A 17,499-nucleotide genomic window follows, 5' to 3' on the forward strand; every position below is an offset into this window, starting at 1 on the left:
CCTGTGTACTCGTGTCCTTTCGTTATGTTTTAATTCATTTTTTTAGAAAACCTATCTACCATAATTAAACCTCAGGCTGCATCAGCCGCCATTGTAAATAAACGTATTGATGCCAGATTGAGTTTTTTTTTTTTTCTTGAAGGGAATGCGTACCTTCGTTTTGGAACCGTTCGGTTGTTTTAATTCTGTGTAATTCGAACGGTTCGAACGCTTTTCAAAGACCAACTCGTCCGATTCAAGGCAACGTGTTCCTTTGTTATTTCATTTCAAAAGGTGGTATGGCGTTGTTTTAGATTTCGCCGAAAATCCGGAGCGGTTTGGTCCACACGAAAAGAATAACCCGTACATGGAATACACAGTCTGAGAAACGGAAGGAAAGCAACATCTTTTTCCATAAACTTTGAAGTGAAATTATTCTCATAATGCTTCATACTGTCGAAAGCTCTTGTACTGATAACAAAGTATAAGTTGTTTACTTCATCCATTATGATTTTTTTCCATAACCACATTACTTCACAGTGAAATGATGCCCATAATAACAATAATAATAATAATTATTATTATTATTATAGCTAATTCTTATAATAATAGCGCATTTCATAACTGAAAGAAATACCAATGCGCTTTAAAAAAAGGGGGCAAACAATAAAGCAACCAATTAACAAAAAAATACACTAACAAAATAGAAATAAAAGGATTAAACTGAACAGTAGGCAATAGAAAACAAATGGGATTTGAGCAGAGTTTTGAATTATGCATAAAATAACAAACCTGTGAAAATTTGAGCTCAATCGGTCATCGAAGTTGCGAGATAATAATGAAAGAAAATTAATCCTTGTCACACAAAGTTGTGTGCGTTTAGATGGTTGATTTCTAAATCTGAGGTCTCGAAATCAAATTCGTGGAAAATTACTTCTTTCTCAAAAACTACTCCACTTCAGAGGGAGCCGATTCTCACAATGTTTTATACTATATACCAACCTCTCCCAATTACTTGTTACCAAGTAAGGTTTTATGCTAATAATTATTTTGAGTAATTATACCAAAAGTTAACTTCTATCCAAGTAAATATGTTATTGCCATTAATTTTGGGAGTTGTTGACGAACGAGTATTACCTTCAAGAATCAACGCCAGCGGTATTTTAAACGAATCTATAAATAAAATTACCGTGCTTGCATAATAAACCTGTAAATAAATATTACACGGAGGAGGCGATTTGCCCTCCGGTCGTTAGCTGAATTAGTGTTTTCATCTCTGGATAATTGCACCAAAAAATTGACTCTCTGTTAGAGTTGGTAATTTGCTTTGGGAACAATGGGCAACTTCGACCAAAAGCAATCAGCGTACCTGCGTCCAATTTTCCTGTCTCTGCTGGAAGCGCAATCGCTTTCCTAACATGCATCCCTCCCCTCCACAATTAAAATAACATTGGGTGTGATGTACTTTCATTAATAATAATTGCCTGTGGTCTAAAATGCAAGACGTGTCGACTTTCTCTCTTCAGAATGTAGCAATTTGATACGAAATACTTCCCAAAATATCGTTTCTGGAAACGGTAAAAATAGTTATTTCATTACGCAGTATTTTTCTGCAAGGTATTGTGGAGCAATGTTTTCAAGAATGAAACAAGTTTCTTGACACACCACAATGTAATGGTTTACACCTGCTGTGGCACAATTATATTCAGTCAATCAAACCTGACAATGCCCTTCTTTTTAATAGTTTATTACGTGTATTACACAACGCACAGGACCGGCGGCTTTACGTCCCATCCGACGGACACAGTAATAACTAAACAGAAACACCAGAGCATGAGTCCAGTTTTCCAATCCGCTAGGTAACTCTTTCTCATCCTCTTAAATAATTGGCATACTATGATGTCGTCATCTTGCACTCACTTACAATAAATCATCCTGCAATAAAATTATCTCAATATCTCAACATGTCGGATGGCACTTCCAAAGCACTTCCACCTCCTGTAGTTGCCGGTGTGGCTGGAGATTCGGTCCCCCACTTGACGAACTATGGGGGCGTTCGTTTATCTTCCCTGGGTCGGCCCCGGTGTGTGGTGTTTTTTTTTTTTTTTTTTCCAGGACGAACGTGGGTAATTATCTGCACACGTTCGTCCTGAAACAAAAAAAACGCCACACACTGGGGTCGACCCAGGGAAGCTAAACGAACGCACCCTATGTAAACACTACTTCTGATAGCGCCCTCTTTTGAGTCCTCCCCAGCCCATGTTATATTCCCATTATTATCCAGCGGACGGAATTCATTGGGACACGCCCCCCTTCCCACCCTTTCTAGATTTTGCCTTGGTCTTTGTACTGCTCAAAGAATCCAATAAAGAGCATGATGAACCAGCCAGTCAATAGCCCCACATTGTGCCGCATAAATACCATCCATGGACTACCACTCGCCTCTTCTGCTTGCTGGTTCATCTCGGGTATCTGTTCAAAAACGAAACAAAGACTCATTATTGGGAATGGTATAGTATACTTTTATCTATAGTGTCATCAGAACTTTATATGTTAATGGCACTAGTCTTGATTCACGACGTTGGATTCTTTTCCACTTTTGTCTTGATGGGTCAGGCTGTGGGCCCAATTTCATGGCTCTGCTATTACCACCGAATTCTGCGCTTACGATCAGGATTCCCCGCTTACGTGCAAGCGCTGAATTTATGTGCTAGCCTTGTAAGCGAAGAATGCCTAGTAACTTGGAGTACGCACGCGCCTGAGCAAAAAATCGCTGCTAACCCTGGAGATACGCTTGCCGTAAGCACAACATTCCCTGCTACCGTAAGCGCTGATGCTGTGCTTACGGTAAGCAGAGCCATGAAGTTGGGCCCCCACTCATAGGCCTTTCGTAAAGTTGTACCCTCAAATATATCGTAGCTCACCTCTCTCTGGCTCACCACAAAAACGCCTAGTATATGGATGCTATCAAAGGACAGTCATAAAGGTGATAAGTAAACTTACCAAACTGACCAGAGCGATGTAAAGGAACATGCCGGCCGTAGCGGCGTATATCCACCTCTGCATCACGTTCTCGCTACCAAGAAACAGTCCCGCATACAGACCAACGAAGCCGATTAGATTGCTGATGAGGCTAAGGAACATCGCCTTCTTGAAAGAGACACCACTACGCAGCATCACAGCGAAGTCACCTGTGGTTAAGATTAATTTGTAGGTTACCTTCCTCAGTTGGCAACTTAGTTAACACTAAACAAATTTACTGACCCAATGGTCTATAATGTATTTTTTTGTCGTCAATTGATTGTGTCACTCTATGCGCGGCTTCTGGGGGTCAACATAATAATGATATCAATGTTCTTATATTGCGCACACATTGTAGTAGCTATAGATCAGGCGCTATCATGTACAACATTATTATCCCCGTTCAACGAGCACCAGAGACCATTCCTGCTCCCTGGGGCATTGGGAGCACACAACAACCCAAAGCTACTTATTTGGCATTAAGGTGTTTATTCAGCACAATATTATCTCATCCCTCTCACCCTCCATGATTGTATACACCTGGGTCAAGAGAAGCAAATTATGGTTAAGTGCCTTGCTCAGGGACACAGCTGTCGTGACTGGGATTCGAACCAACACATGATTCAACCACCAGAACTTGCGTCCGATGCGTGTGCCGCTCGACCACGACACACCTCAAAGTGTTGCTGAATGTAATTAATATTGTTTGATTGTTTCAAGCCCACCCGAATTCCCATTACACCTGGGTGAAGAGAGGCAATTAAGGAGACACAGCTGTCATGACCGGGATTCGAACCACACTCCGATAATTCAACCATCAGAAGTTGAGTCCGTTGTCTGTTTGAGAAAGGCTGTATATATTCTAAACCATATTAATTTTCTCGACCTTCGTAAAAAAAAACTTGTTATCGGAGTAAGTAGATCCTGTTGACAATCTCAAGGGAATGATAATCCTTGATTTATTATTTAAGATAATCTGGTGTCCAAACTTTAGTATTGCCGACTATTAATTTATTAGCAATTTTTCCTCTAGGCAAGACTGGAAAGATGGGTTCAACGACTGACTGTGTTGCAGAGATGAGTCTAGAACAGCTGAATTATGAGTAGGCGACTAAAAGGTCGTTATAGAAGACAACAGAGACAAATTTTCATTTTCTTTCATTTATTTTTGTTGTAAAGGACTCTCAGAAAGGCGAAGTTAATCACTGACTTACAAGAGCTCAGTATGGAGAGAAGACAATGAATTTTAAGCAGTTTACAGTTTTAGGTGTGAGAAGAAAACCTCAGAGAAATATTCAAAGGAAAACACTCTGGAGAAATGTTCCACTGAGGAAAACCCACGCGGTCGGGTTTCAGTTTGTTTGTTGGTGTGTGTTTTATCACTGTTCGTACATTCAAAACTTTCCCTTGTATAATTAATAATTGAACCAGAATTTGGGGTCTCAGGGGGGCCTTACACGGGAAAGTTTAGAATGCACGAATAGTGATAAAACACATACCCATATCAACAAACTCAAACCAGTTGAGCAAAGGGTCAATATTAATCAATCAATCAATCAGTCATCAACAAATAAAGCACCCTAATCAAAGGTTTGCTCAAAGGTGCTGAGGCACTGATGAAACAAATAAGTAATTGATAGCTGGCCTCTTGAAATAAGTGGGCTTTCAGAAGTGCCTTGAACATTTTGAAGGATGTTATGTTGTGTCCCTGATGTAATCTGAAGGTTTATTCCATAGTTTTAGTCGATACACTGAGAAGGCTCTATTTGATCGAAGTGTCTCCGTTCAGCACCAACTTGCAGCATGTCCATGATGCATTCAGGTGTTTTTTTATGACAGGCCTTTAACATGAGAATGATGACATTGAAGTCGATCCTTTGTATTGTATGATTGGGAGTCGGTGTAGTTTGAAAAGCTTTTGGATGATATAGAGGTGAACGTGCGTGTGTTCTAGAGATGGATTGCTAAGAAAGATACCACTGCGCCAACCAGGAGCCAATTTCACAGAGTTGCTAAGCACGAAAATTTGCTAAGCATGAAATTTCTTTCTTAGAGGAACACGTTGCCTTGGATCGGACGAGTTGGTCTATAAAAAGCGTTTGAAACCGTTTGTTATGAAATGTATATGGTTAGAAAGATGTTTGAAAAGTAGAATATAATGATCCACACAAGTATCTCTCAAAATTGCACGGTTTTCTTTTTACGTCGCGAACTATCACGGTCGGCCATTTATGGGGGTCAAAATTTTGACTCTCATAAATGGCCGACCATGTTATTGGACGAGGTAAAAAGAAAACCACGCAATTTCGAGGCAAATTTGTGTAGATCATTGTATTCTACTTTTACATCATCTTTCTAACCATATGCATTTTATAATAAACGGTCAAAAGACGCTTTTCAAAGACCAACTCGACCGATCCAAGGCAACGTGTTCCTTTAAGTACGACAGGATTACCAAGCAAATTTCCATGTGTTGCTTATTGCTTGTTACTGGTATCCGGCTGTTGTTTGCTTATCCTGAAAAACACGTGGACATTTGGTAGTCCTGATTTTTCTTAAGGCAAACATGTTATGCTAAGCAAATTTTGGTGTTTAGCAGCTCTATTAAATTGGGCCCTGACCACGACCAACTTACCGATTTCATGAGGCACTTCGTGAAAGAAGACAGCGATGGCGGTGGAGACACCGGCAAAAGGGCCGTTGACAAATGACACGCCGATTGTGACACCATCGGTAATGTTGTGTACGATATCACCAACCAATACCATTACCACCAGGGTGTTCAAACCTGCATCGATAGGGTGGAGATGAAGACAATAGTTCAATAAGTTATTGAATGGCTGCAATTAGTCAAAAGAAAAATTATATTTTGACTGACGATTGTATGAGCCCAAAAGTGTCAACATACTTTCTTAAAATTGAAACTTTGGGTAAATTAAAGGGTGATTTACATGAGATAATCACGATTAAACTTGTATGGAATAAACAAATGCATAAAATAACAAAACTGTGAAAATTGAGCTTAACTGGTCGTCGAAGTTGCGAGATAATAATGAAAGAAATAAACACCCTTGTCACACGAGGTTATGCACTTTCATGGTGCTTGATTTCGAGACCTCAAATTCTAAACCTGAGGTTTCGAAATCAAACTCGTGGAAAATTACTTCTTTCTCAAAGACTACGTTACTTCAGAGGGAGCCGTTTCTCACAATGTTTTATACTATCAACCTTGCCCTATTACTTGTTACCAAGTAAATTTTTGCTAATAATTATTTCTTTTCAAGTAGTAACCAATAATAAATATTGTCCACTGCCGTTAAAGCCATTGGACCCTTTCGGTAAACAGTATTGTCCAAAGCCCACACTTCGTGTATCACAACTTCTATATCAAATAACAAACCTGTGAAAATTTGGGCTTAATCGGTCATCGGAGTCGGGAGAAAATAACGGGAAAACCCACCCTTGTATCCGCGCGTTTCGCCGTGTCATGACATGTGTTTCAAATAAATCCGTAATTCTCGTTAACGAGAATTGATATTGTTTTACTGTTTTCTCAAAAAGTAAAGCATTTCATGGAATAATATTTCAAGAGAAGTATTTCACCACTACCTTTTGTAAACCCTAAAAGCTATTTGAAAATATGTGAACTTTTTTTTTTTCTGTACCGAAAGGGTCCAATGGCTTTAATACATAATATCATTTCTTATGCATATGTTGAGCTACACAAGTGCCTCTAAGATGATGCACACATCAATGTGTGCTAAATATTGTCTTCCACCTAATAAAGTCGTCTCTACCGGATATGGTATTCTTCCGATTATGATCTTGTTTACTGAGTATGATATTCTTACCGAATGGTTTTCTAAGCGAATAGAATGGTCTTACCGTTATGGTATTTTTTACCGTTGGTATTTTCCGATATTATATAGTCTCTACCGAATATGTTGTTCTTACCGGTTATGTTGTTCAACCAATGGTTTTTCTTACCGAATATGGTCTTCTTTGGGGCCTGCTCAGAGTCGTCTGCTGTTTGAATCTGGTCGCCGTTAAGTTCCTGCAACAAAGAATTGTCGGGTTTTAATTTTTGTTTAGAAGTATGGGAATTAAATTACAAATGGGGAAAAACAAAACTTATAAACTGTCGTTTTCATTAAAAGTTGGGTCGAACAAAGGGCAAATGACGTAAATTGAACCAGCAAACCTCTGGGTTAACATCCATGCACTCTATAGTACCACTGATGATGTATCTTGCCCTGACATGCCGGTGTCGCATGCAATTATGTCCTCTATGCAAAACTACCCGGAGGACGGTTTTGCATATGCAATCGTGTCCGCCCGGACGCTGCTGCATAATGCAGTTGTGTCCGCCCGGACACATTTACATATGCAGTTGTGTCCGCCCCGTGCAAAACCGTTCTTGCAGTATTTGAACGCCCTTGATCGACGGAACACGCGCGCACATACCTGTATACATGTCCGTCGGACGTTTTCTTGCAAAGCCCCGGACACGATTGCACATGCAAAAGTGTCCGGAGCGGACAGTATTGCATGGCGAACACAATTGCATCTGACATTGGCGCCTAACCAACAAAGCTAGTGTTGACGGTCTGCCTATTTGTTTCTTTTTATATGAAAACTCCCTCCTCATGCTCCCTTTAGAACACAGAGGATGATGTTTAGGTAAGCCTACACTTAGCCAAATAAATACTTGTAAAAACGAACGCAAACAGTCGTTGGCACTTACACCTATCTTCTGTTTAACCTCGTTTCTATCCTCTTCGCTTTTATCTTTCAACTTGACTTCGTCATAAACGGCTACCTGATGCACAGCCGAGCGTACTTCAAACTCATCCTCACCGACAAAAGTCTGTGGAAGAATTAGTTAAAATGCTGTTATGTTATATAAATATTCCAAACTGGGTGTCGGGTTGGTTAAGTGTTGTCTTTCCTTGACTTTCACCTTCATTATGACCTAGTTCGAATCGAGTCTGGGGCACAACTTCGATTGACCCGACTGCGTGGTTTTTCCCTGGAATAACTTCTTCCATATCTATGAGTAAAACTTCCTTCTTCATCTTCTCTTTGTTTGGGTTCTTTGCTATAGCACACTGATTAAATTCGCTTTTCTAGCGCTTTTCGCTGCAAATGTTTCGCATGAGTTGAACATAGTTAAACAATATTGCAAATTATTCGTTGCGAATTTGTGACATCAAAATTCGTATCGCATAAGCATACTCATGAAGTGTGAACTGGGTTTTAGGCTGAGAATAGTTCATGATCGTCTCACCTCCCGCCTTGGTCGTGAATGTACGTGCCCATGCCCTAACGGTTTCCCGCGTAGACACAAAGACATCACTCGCTCAAAGACAAAGAAGAAGTAGATAGCTATGACTACTGTTAGAATCACAAGGATCTGGTTGGGTTCTCCTTCTTCTTTAGGGAGTCCGTGGATACCTAGAGCCTGCGAGAGTTTGGAAAACCACCAAGAATTAAAAATGCTTTAAAGAAACACGTTGCCTTGGATCGGTCGAGTTGGTCTTCGAAAAGCATTTGTTACCGTTTGTTATTAAATTCAAATAGTAAGATAGATAATTTAAAAGTAGCATATAATGATCCACACAAACATGCCTCGGAATTGCACGGTTTCCCTTTTACGTCGCGATGAAACACGGTCGGCCATTTATGGCATTTATGGGAGTCAAACAATTTTCACTCCCATACATGGCCGATAGTGTTAGTCGACGATGTGAAAGGAAAACCACGCAATTTCGAGGCATATTTGTGTAGATCATTGTATTCTACGTTTACAACATCTTTCCAATCATATGCATTTTATAACAAACTGTTGCAAACGCCTTTTATCGACCAACTCGTCCGATCCAACGTGTTCTTTTAAGTTTGTGGGAGGTTGAGGGTTCTGATTTATAGGGAATCAATGTACAGTTAATTGAATGGGATCGTAAATTTGTATCGGGGATAAAATTAATAGTTTTTTGGTTTTATCCTAACACCGATTTGTGTTAGCACTACTTACTCAGTACTTTCCCAAGTTCACAACAAACTAACTACGTTTGTGTGTACGAGTCGATGGGGGAGCTTCTGTTCAGACAGCGGACCTGTCTATTATAAAAAAAATAAAAAAATCTAGCGGATAATCGACCTTGCCCTGGCTAATCAAGCGTTTCTTTTAGAAGTCGGGGGGAAATGAGATCTAAACTATTTAATACGTATACCAGTGATGAAACAATGATGTTGGCAAGTTGCTAACTGGCAGTTTTTTTTTAACTTAAGCAGAAATGTTTACCTCTGGAAGGAGATGCAACAGGGCATCCCCGGACAGTGAGCTGACGGCCAAAGAAACGAAGAGCTGCATTACCGTGGCGTAGAACCGAGAACCCGAGGTTGGTACAGCAACCATAGCTAGCATGGATAGTGCTGTGATGGTAACCACTGCAAGGGTTGCCCATCCGTACACTGTAGAGGACCAAGATAAACTTTGTAAGAGAGCAATAAACTTTCCTTAAAGAAGCAGCCGATTTCACGAAACTTAACGCAACTGTGTAAAGTCCACTTGCGCAACGTTTATGGCGCAAGTTGCTCCATAAACGTCTCCATAAACGTTGCGCAAGTGATGAACTTACGCAGTTGCGTCAAGTTTCGTGAAATCGGCTGCCGGTGTGTTGTGACCGAGCGATATAAGAGCACCGAACTCGAGCTCTTGTGTTTCTGATCTTCAAGTGTGGGTTCGAATCGCGGTCGTGAAACTTGTGTCCTTGTGTTAGGTTCTTTCCCATATTTTGCTCTTACTACGCATGATCAGACACGTAGTGGTTAAGAAAACTGTACATTTTAAAAATTTCAGCATGTGCTGACAGCGGCCCACTCTGCGAAAGTAGTAAAATTCCTACTATTATACCCAATAAGTCTTTTTGAGATGTGGCGGACACAATGCTACAACACTGTAGGGTTTGGGTAAGTTTTTGTGCATATACACCTCACACTCCTATCAAGTCCCCCATACCTCAAAAAGGCTTGGATGTCTGTCCATGCCCCAATCTGTTCACCCTTTATTTGACTGACTTACTTTCAGGGTCGAGTTGGTCGTGGGTGGTTTCTGCTGGCTTGCAGCTGTGGGTGATTTGCTCGACAAGAGATGGGCAGATTTTACCAAAGCTGTCTCGTGGAATACCCGCAGTAAGGTTGAATAGTCTCAGAAGACTACTGCCCGAATAACACTGTTAAGAAATGCATGGACACGGGAAAATCACTGCAATTCTCTGATATTTTGAAAGATTAGGGATTATGAAATTTGATCTGTATCAGCAGCCAAATGGGTTACCTCATCAGTATTGAAAAGAATGGACACGTTTGGTAAAAACTCAAAATATGAATTAGCATAACAAATACTTGGTAACAAGCAACGAATATCTGTTGGCAGTATAAAACAATGAGAAAAATGGCTCCCTAAGTAACGTATAGTCTGTGATAAAGAAATCAATTTCGTAGTTATCTATTCCACATAATATGTTACATTGTTGCACAAAATATTATCTTGTGCAACAAGGGTATTTTTCTTTCGTTTCTTTCTTGCAAAGACCAATAATTGATCGAAACGTCGAGTTAATCCAACGGTTCTTTTCAGAACCACCCCAGCTCATTTAGAGATTGTTATTACATGGTGTTACCGCAAACTTTTCTATATCTTATTTCCACCATGCAAAGTTTCAAATCCTACTTAATAATTGAGCCCAAATTGTAACATGTTTGTTATGTCATGCATAGGCTACAGCTAGTGAGAATACTGGTCTGTGACATTATTTTACTATACATGTTAAGGGGTGGATCTTACAAAGAGTTAGAGTAAGTCTTATCTCGAGTTAGGATGAGTAAATAATTTAGGATTTGCCTTGAATTTGTAATAAATCCTTAAGATTCCTTGGACTAGTGGTAAAGTTTTGACCATCTTTGCGAATTCGACACCAGTGCCTTTGAAAAAAAAAAAAACGTACACAATGATTTTGTTTTCCTTAATACTCTTAAATATTAAGCTTACCTTGCCAACTGTTTCATCACCTGGGTTAGGTACATGTCTCTCTGTGGATTCACCTCTTACTTCTTCTTGTTTTTCACCTCCAATATGTTTCCTTAATTGATTTAAGAGTCCCATATCTTCTTTGGCATCGGATGTTTTTGCCGATGCTTCTTTTCCAATATCGAGATCTTTTAGCAGATGCTCAAATCCTGCTCCGGAGTAGAAAATTCAGTTTAACGAAGGGGAACCTCGCAGAGCCTGTACCTTTGTCATGCCCGATATGCGTCAGCATGTGCCCCCCCCCCCCCCCCCCCCCACCACCACCACCACCTCACACACAAAAAAAGTTTTGAAAAATCATCATCGATTAATAATTATTATTATATTATTTTAGAAGATTGGTTATCCAAAGAAATACCTTGTAGGCCTACGTGACAGCCATGTCCTTTGCGTATTGAGTGTTAAGAAGCGTTAAGAATAGTTGTCGGAAAAGTATTATTAAAGTGTACCAACTTATGTTCTTCTTTCCTTCTTTGCTTCTAGTAGACCTATTATGAATTTTTAGTATTCAAGTTGCACTTTGTGCTCAGATCTTTTAAGACAACAATATCAGGTGAAGCCTTGTAACGACAGTGCCAGACAAACGCAATTATCAGTGCATTCTCGGGCGTGTCAACTGCGTTGCTAATTTGTTCAGTCAGTCGACTTGCCAAATTAATAAAAAAAAATTACTGAGTATAGCTGAGAAGAAAACAACATAATGTAACAGTCCAGTCAGTACAGCATTGAACAGTACCTTTTGGTAAGCATGTTGCTAATTGCTTTGTGCTTGCCTGACTTATGTGCGTCGGCAGTTTCATCAAATTGGCCTCACTTGACTGGCACCGGTGATCTTTGTATCACATGTCTATTTTACAATCGTTGAAATAAACATCGCCAGATTGCGCAATGCTCATTAGGCCATACGCTGCCAAATACGTCAGTTTATTCACGTTAACATTTTTGAACGCAGCCTTTTTTTCCCCTCAGTACCTTACGCTTCAACCGAATCAGTTTAATTGTTGACTTCTAACAGTGCACTCTTGATCCCGACTAATATAACCTAAAGGCCGACCCAACCATTGCCAGAGTTTATAGCGTTTTGTGAGATTTGCAGTTAAAGGCCCGGGACATTATCGGTAATTAAAAAAAAAACAGTCTTCTCACTTGGTGTATCTCAACATAAGCATAAAAATAACAAACCTGTGAAAATTTGAGCTTAATTGGCCGTCGAAGTTGCGAGATAATAATGCAAGATAAAACACCTTGTCAGACGAAGGTGTGTGCTTGCGGATGCTTGATTTCGAAACCTCAACTTCTAAATTTGAGGTATCGAAATCAAATTCGGAAAATAACTTCTTTCTCGGAACTGCGTCACCTCAGAGGGAGCTTTTTCTCACAATGTTTTATACTATCAACCTCTCCCCATTACTCCAAACCCAGTAAGGTTTTTTAATGCTAATAATTAATTGCCTTTAAAGGGTTTCGGTACTTTTTGTACGACACAAAACACAATGTCCACCAGATCACATTTTAATGTAAAACGGTTTAAAGATGATAATGGTAGAAAGCTTTCCTTGAAATACTACTTTCAGGGGTCCTATAGTTTTCAGCAGTTTTGGGGAAATGAATACTGTCACGAAAATAATTTTCGTCTCAGGTATATCGTATTTACCAGTATAAGTACTTAAATACGGTAAATACGTTGTGTAGTAGGCCTACACGCTAACATAATTTTCGTTTTCTGAAACAACAATACTTTCGTGACATTGTTTTACTAATTTTTCAAAAATTACTGCACCTCGGCAAGTAATATCTTACGGGAAGTTGAACGTAAATCCTTGGACATTGTGTTTTGTGTCGCAAAATGTATCTAAACCCTTTAACATTGACGATCGCCAGTTGGGACGGAGGAGGAGTCCCATTACAGATTTAAGAACAGTAAAAGTGCGAACAAAACGTTTTCCAGGTTATAATGCACACTGATCGAAAATTTTGCGCCAAGTATTTTTGTTCGTGTGCAGACACGGTCCACGTGTGCGCGCAATCATTCATCAGTCTATAATCAAATTAATGCGCACGGTTTCAAAATAATGCACACGTACTGTCAAGCAGACTCGACAGTTGTGCACTCGACACTTACCCCTTCTCGTACACTTAACACCTACTTGACCTGTACAAGTTGCCCGCTCCAGAAATTCTTAATGTTCGGTTGGTTAATCAATTTATCAAGGTTTGCTTGCGTACAATACTTTTATTGAAAGAGTAATTAAGTTAATAATAATAATATCGAAGTCTTATATAGCGCACGTATCTACCAAACAAGGTACTCAAGGCGCTGAGTATATACAAACTTTCAGAAAGATAGGTTATTGCAGTGATGAATTCTGAGACCCAATTATTTAGCACCTTATAAGGGTTTACAAGGTGCTACGGCGCATTAAGCAGCCACAACCAGAAACACCGGGGCGAACCCCTTCTCTTTTCGATAAGTGCACTGGGTTCTTTTGCATGCGTTACACAACACATGGGACCAACGGCTTTACGTCCCATCCGAAGGACGAAGCAATGGTTAAGTGTCTTGCTCAAGGACAGAGTGTCACGGCTGGGGATTCGAACCCACACTCTGCTGATCAGAAACACCAGAGTTTGAATTCGGTGCTCTTAACCGATCGGCCAAGACACTTCCAAGTTCAGAACCTTGTAGTTTCCACCGAGTGATCTTTGTTTTCGTGTACTTTTAAAAGTGTATCGGTGGGCAGGTCACTTAAAGTCACTTGTGAATAGGGAGCAAGTTTGAAAAGTTTAAAATGTTTGTGGTACATTTTGTATCAGTTTCCCAGCTCATATGCCACTGAATTATAGGCAATTAGTTCATCATGTTCAATTCAGTTTCAAATGGTTCTGACATTTCGCCGTTAAGGCAGAGGGTTGGTAAGTCTCCAAGTTACTAGGTGATTCCAGCATATTAAACATAAATTAACAAACATGTAAAACTTTGGCTTTTGGTTGCAAGGAAATAAACATGAAAGAAAAACCCCCGACCTTTTTTAGATAGAGTTGTGTGGTTTTAAAAGATGCCTGCGAAAAAGAATAAAGTATGAGCCCTTTCTCTGAAGCTACAATACTTCAAAGGGGGTTGTTTCTAACAATGTTGTATAATATCAACAACTCCTCAATGCTCTTCATCAAGTCAGTTGTTATGGTAATTAACTTGTGGAGTAATTACCCAAAGTTAACCGAAGTTTACTTTAATATTTTGTGTGTGTTGACAGTTCTGCTCTCGTACAGTTTTGAATTTTTTTACAGATGGCCCTATCCGAACAAATTGCGCAGGTGTTGCATGGGCCAATGCTTGTCTAGTGACGGTCATGACAGTCAATGAACATTCACCTAGATTTGCACCGTGAATGCCTTATCTTGTCTTATCTTGTTGTTACTACGTGTGATGGCGGCTTTTGAAATGGATTTCATATTTACCACTTGTATTCATGAAACCATCGACTCCGTATAACCCGTAAACCTCCTCAATGAACATCGAGGGATGTTCATCATCCTCATCATGTAAGCCCATTCGCGAATAGGCATCCTCTGTTGCGCATGCCCCCCGGACGAGTCTTGATTGGACGAGAGATGCGATCCGAGTTAGCTCCTTGGCAGTCGTGGATGACGTCACGCTGTCACTTTTCCCATCATCGGCGAACTGGTATCGTTGGCGTGTGAGTCTGACGTAATTGCTTTCCGGAAAACACTGTTGCACGGGGAAATTATCTTATTAGAAAGTCCCAAAATGCGTTCAAACGATTACTTATTGGGGCTGTATATAATCTCTAATTGGTGCACGTGTATAACATCATAATGTTTTTCCGTGGTAGCACTATAGTCTCATCTCATGGCCTGTATGGCAAAGGGCTTTGTGTGTGATTTCACTTTTCCCCTTTACACACATGAAACAGAGTTCTGGTTTTGAACAAAGAAACATTGACTGAAGAGGAACTTGAACCAAATTAGGGAACTTTGGGAATTGTGAGAGTTAGCGAAGATTGGGACAAGAAGGCTCCAGGGTCAACACCTTGAGCCGGGACTCTGGCCTGAGACGGGAGGAGCTGCGTATACAGCAATGTGTTTTTGGGGCCATCATCCGATGCTCTGTATCGACTTACTGGATGCATGAGTGAATGTGCTAAAAATAAAAAAATGAAAACAACAAAAAATGACGTAGCTTGTACGTACAAATACTTTTCGTGTACGTACACGGTAAAAGAGAGCTTTTGTTTTCATTCATGTGGTGGCAATACGCATTCGTACTCTCGTACGCCTATTTTACATCAACTTTCAACTATGGTAAGACATCGGACAATGCACTTACTGTGATGCTTTTATGGCACCTTTTTAATCAAAATGATGTTACTTGTCGTCGAGTTCATGACGTTTGATTCCCCGGATGGCTATCATTCAAACTCCCTACTGTAACATTGGTATCTCCAATGCGTCATAACCAATGACGCTATGCTTCAATATGGAGTCCTTAGTGATTTGTAATAATTGCTGTTGTCAACTGTAAAATCGATGGGCAATAAAAGATAAGTTGTGTAACAACTCTCTCGGTGTCTCAATTCAATTCAATTTAATTCAATTCAATTCAATTCAACTCAATTCAACTTTAATTCACTATGCATACATGCAATAGAAGAAAAAAATAATAACTTACAATCATAAATAAACTACTGGAAATAAACTAGGGAGATTAATTATTGTTTGGAAATGCATTATTACTCAAAATCTCACAGACTTTTTGAAATGTAGATAAATATATGACAGGGTGCATCAACAGTTGTTGCATGTCTTTTAAATAGTAAAATTACAGTATCAACCCCAAAACGCCCCAAACACGCACACACACATACAAACAAATACAATGAAATATATACTAAATAATTAAATGTAATGCCCCAGCCTGCTGAGATTTTAAAGGTACCAGCAATTGGTCAAACTTACCCTGTTACAGAGATTGTTGTCTAATAATGTTCTACACTTTGCGTAATCACTGTCTGCATCGGAGCCGTGCAACATACACATTGCCACGAAATACACCGAGAAAAAGAAGAGCAGTCTATTCGCCATGATGGATGGCAGTTGTGTATAGCGTGTTATGGGCGAGAGAGTTTGATTAAAATGTGACCCACCTACTCGATGTAGTTGATATTGTTGTGTTACGTCTGGCCAATGTATAGAGGTCATGTCCTTGGTTTTCCTGAACTACTAAACCAGACTTTGTCCAGAGTCTGGTTCAACTCCCTGTTCCTCTTTGTATCTATTCGAGAGTGGGCCTGTTTGTTTTTCAGCTGACTGAAGTTCAATGGCATTGTTACATGACAAAAGGGCGATTAGAGTAATACTCTAATTGTACCTTTGTGTCAATTAAGCAGAGCGATACCACGCAATCCACTTCATAAAGATAGCGATTCAAAAACACAAAGTCCGATCTCCTGCCATCGCCACGTGAACTTCAAAGTAGTATTTAAATCGGTGTTTTATATAATTACAATAGAACATTTGTGACTGATCAAGACCGGGCACCTTTGGTAGTTGTCAAAGCTCAGAATTTTCAATAGTTTTATCCAAACATGTTATGCATAAAATAGAGAATCTGTGAACATTTTGACTCAATATTGGTCATTGTATTGAAGTAATTGCAAGAGAGTAAGGACAGACATAACACCATTGTTGTACATATTTGTGTGCTTTGAGATAAAACATAAAAGGCTTCAGACCTAAAGTCTTTTAATATTTATGTCAACAGCTTCATGTGACTTGGGGGTCCGTGACCCTAAGGACGTTTAAAATATTTATAATGATTGATTTCACATTCTGGGCATTTCTGTGCTTAGGTTTGAAGCAGGAGTATTTGAACTGATTGTGTTTGGTTTCGTGGGCCCCGGCGCGCCGGGATTCTTGCATGGATGCCCATGAAAGCCCTCCAGATGGACAGGAAAATACAGAGATAGAGACATTTGGAGGAGCACCCTCATGGGGGCTTGCGCGCCTCCGCGTCGGCTGCTTACTTCTCCATTTCTTGGACAAATATGTGGACAAAAAAACATGCCCACAATGCTTGTTGTTTTGGGACATCTTGGGTTTCTCAATAATGTAAAAGGGTCCCATTTTATTTTATTTTTTTACATTTTTTTTTTTTAATTTTCAAAATATATTTTGGATGGTATGGTTCGCTCCTCGGCATTGATGTATTTTTTTTTACTCAAAGTAAACAAAGATTCGAAAGTAAATTACTTTAATAGATGACACAGTGGACGCTCTCAAGTGCTGTTAATATTATTTTATTTAAATAGAGGAATATCGGCAACACTCAAACTATTACAGGTATTATACAGGATTGGTAAGATGAAAAAGTCATTTAATAATTCAGT

General features: G+C 39.7%; 1 protein-coding gene across 4 annotated transcripts; it reads right to left on the reverse strand.

Moving 5' to 3' along the window:
* Positions 1 to 127: 127 nt before the first annotated feature.
* Positions 128 to 16,272, reverse strand: LOC139941562 (zinc transporter ZIP12-like). 4 transcript variants are annotated; one of them, XM_071938116.1, is made up of 11 exons: positions 16,070 to 16,272; positions 15,441 to 15,629; positions 14,552 to 14,822; positions 10,085 to 10,235; positions 9,305 to 9,474; positions 8,288 to 8,461; positions 7,745 to 7,867; positions 6,988 to 7,054; positions 5,636 to 5,788; positions 2,983 to 3,170; positions 128 to 2,451 (listed from the first exon to the last, which is right to left on the reverse strand). In XM_071938116.1, coding segments are annotated over exons 4-11 (1,023 nt in total). In that variant the 5' UTR covers positions 10,086 to 10,235; positions 14,552 to 14,822; positions 15,441 to 15,629; positions 16,070 to 16,272; the 3' UTR covers positions 128 to 2,304. The 4 variants fall into 4 exon arrangements, with proteins under 4 accessions (XP_071794217.1, XP_071794218.1, XP_071794219.1 ...); XM_071938117.1 differs by lacking the exon at positions 15,441 to 15,629; XM_071938118.1 differs by lacking the exon at positions 15,441 to 15,629 and having other exon boundaries at positions 14,552 to 15,254.
* Positions 16,273 to 17,499: the final 1,227 nt, after the last annotated feature.

Source organism: Asterias amurensis, chromosome 9 (assembly GCF_032118995.1).
Source record: "Asterias amurensis chromosome 9, ASM3211899v1".
Taxonomy (NCBI): Eukaryota; Metazoa; Echinodermata; class Asteroidea; order Forcipulatida; family Asteriidae; genus Asterias; species Asterias amurensis.

Excerpts from the sequence above, each read along its gene's own strand:
- LOC139941562 (XM_071938115.1), bottom strand. The coding sequence starts at position 11,167 with ATGGGACTCTTAAATCAATTAAGGAAACATATTGGAGGTGAAAAACAA. Across the intron at positions 7,868-8,287 it reads ATTCACGACCAAGGCGGGAG|ACTTTTGTCGGTGAGGATGA; the intron begins GTGAGACGATCA and ends ATTCTTCCACAG. Across the intron at positions 2,452-2,982 it reads ACATCGCTCTGGTCAGTTTG|ATACCCGAGATGAACCAGCA; the intron begins GTAAGTTTACTT and ends GTTTTTGAACAG.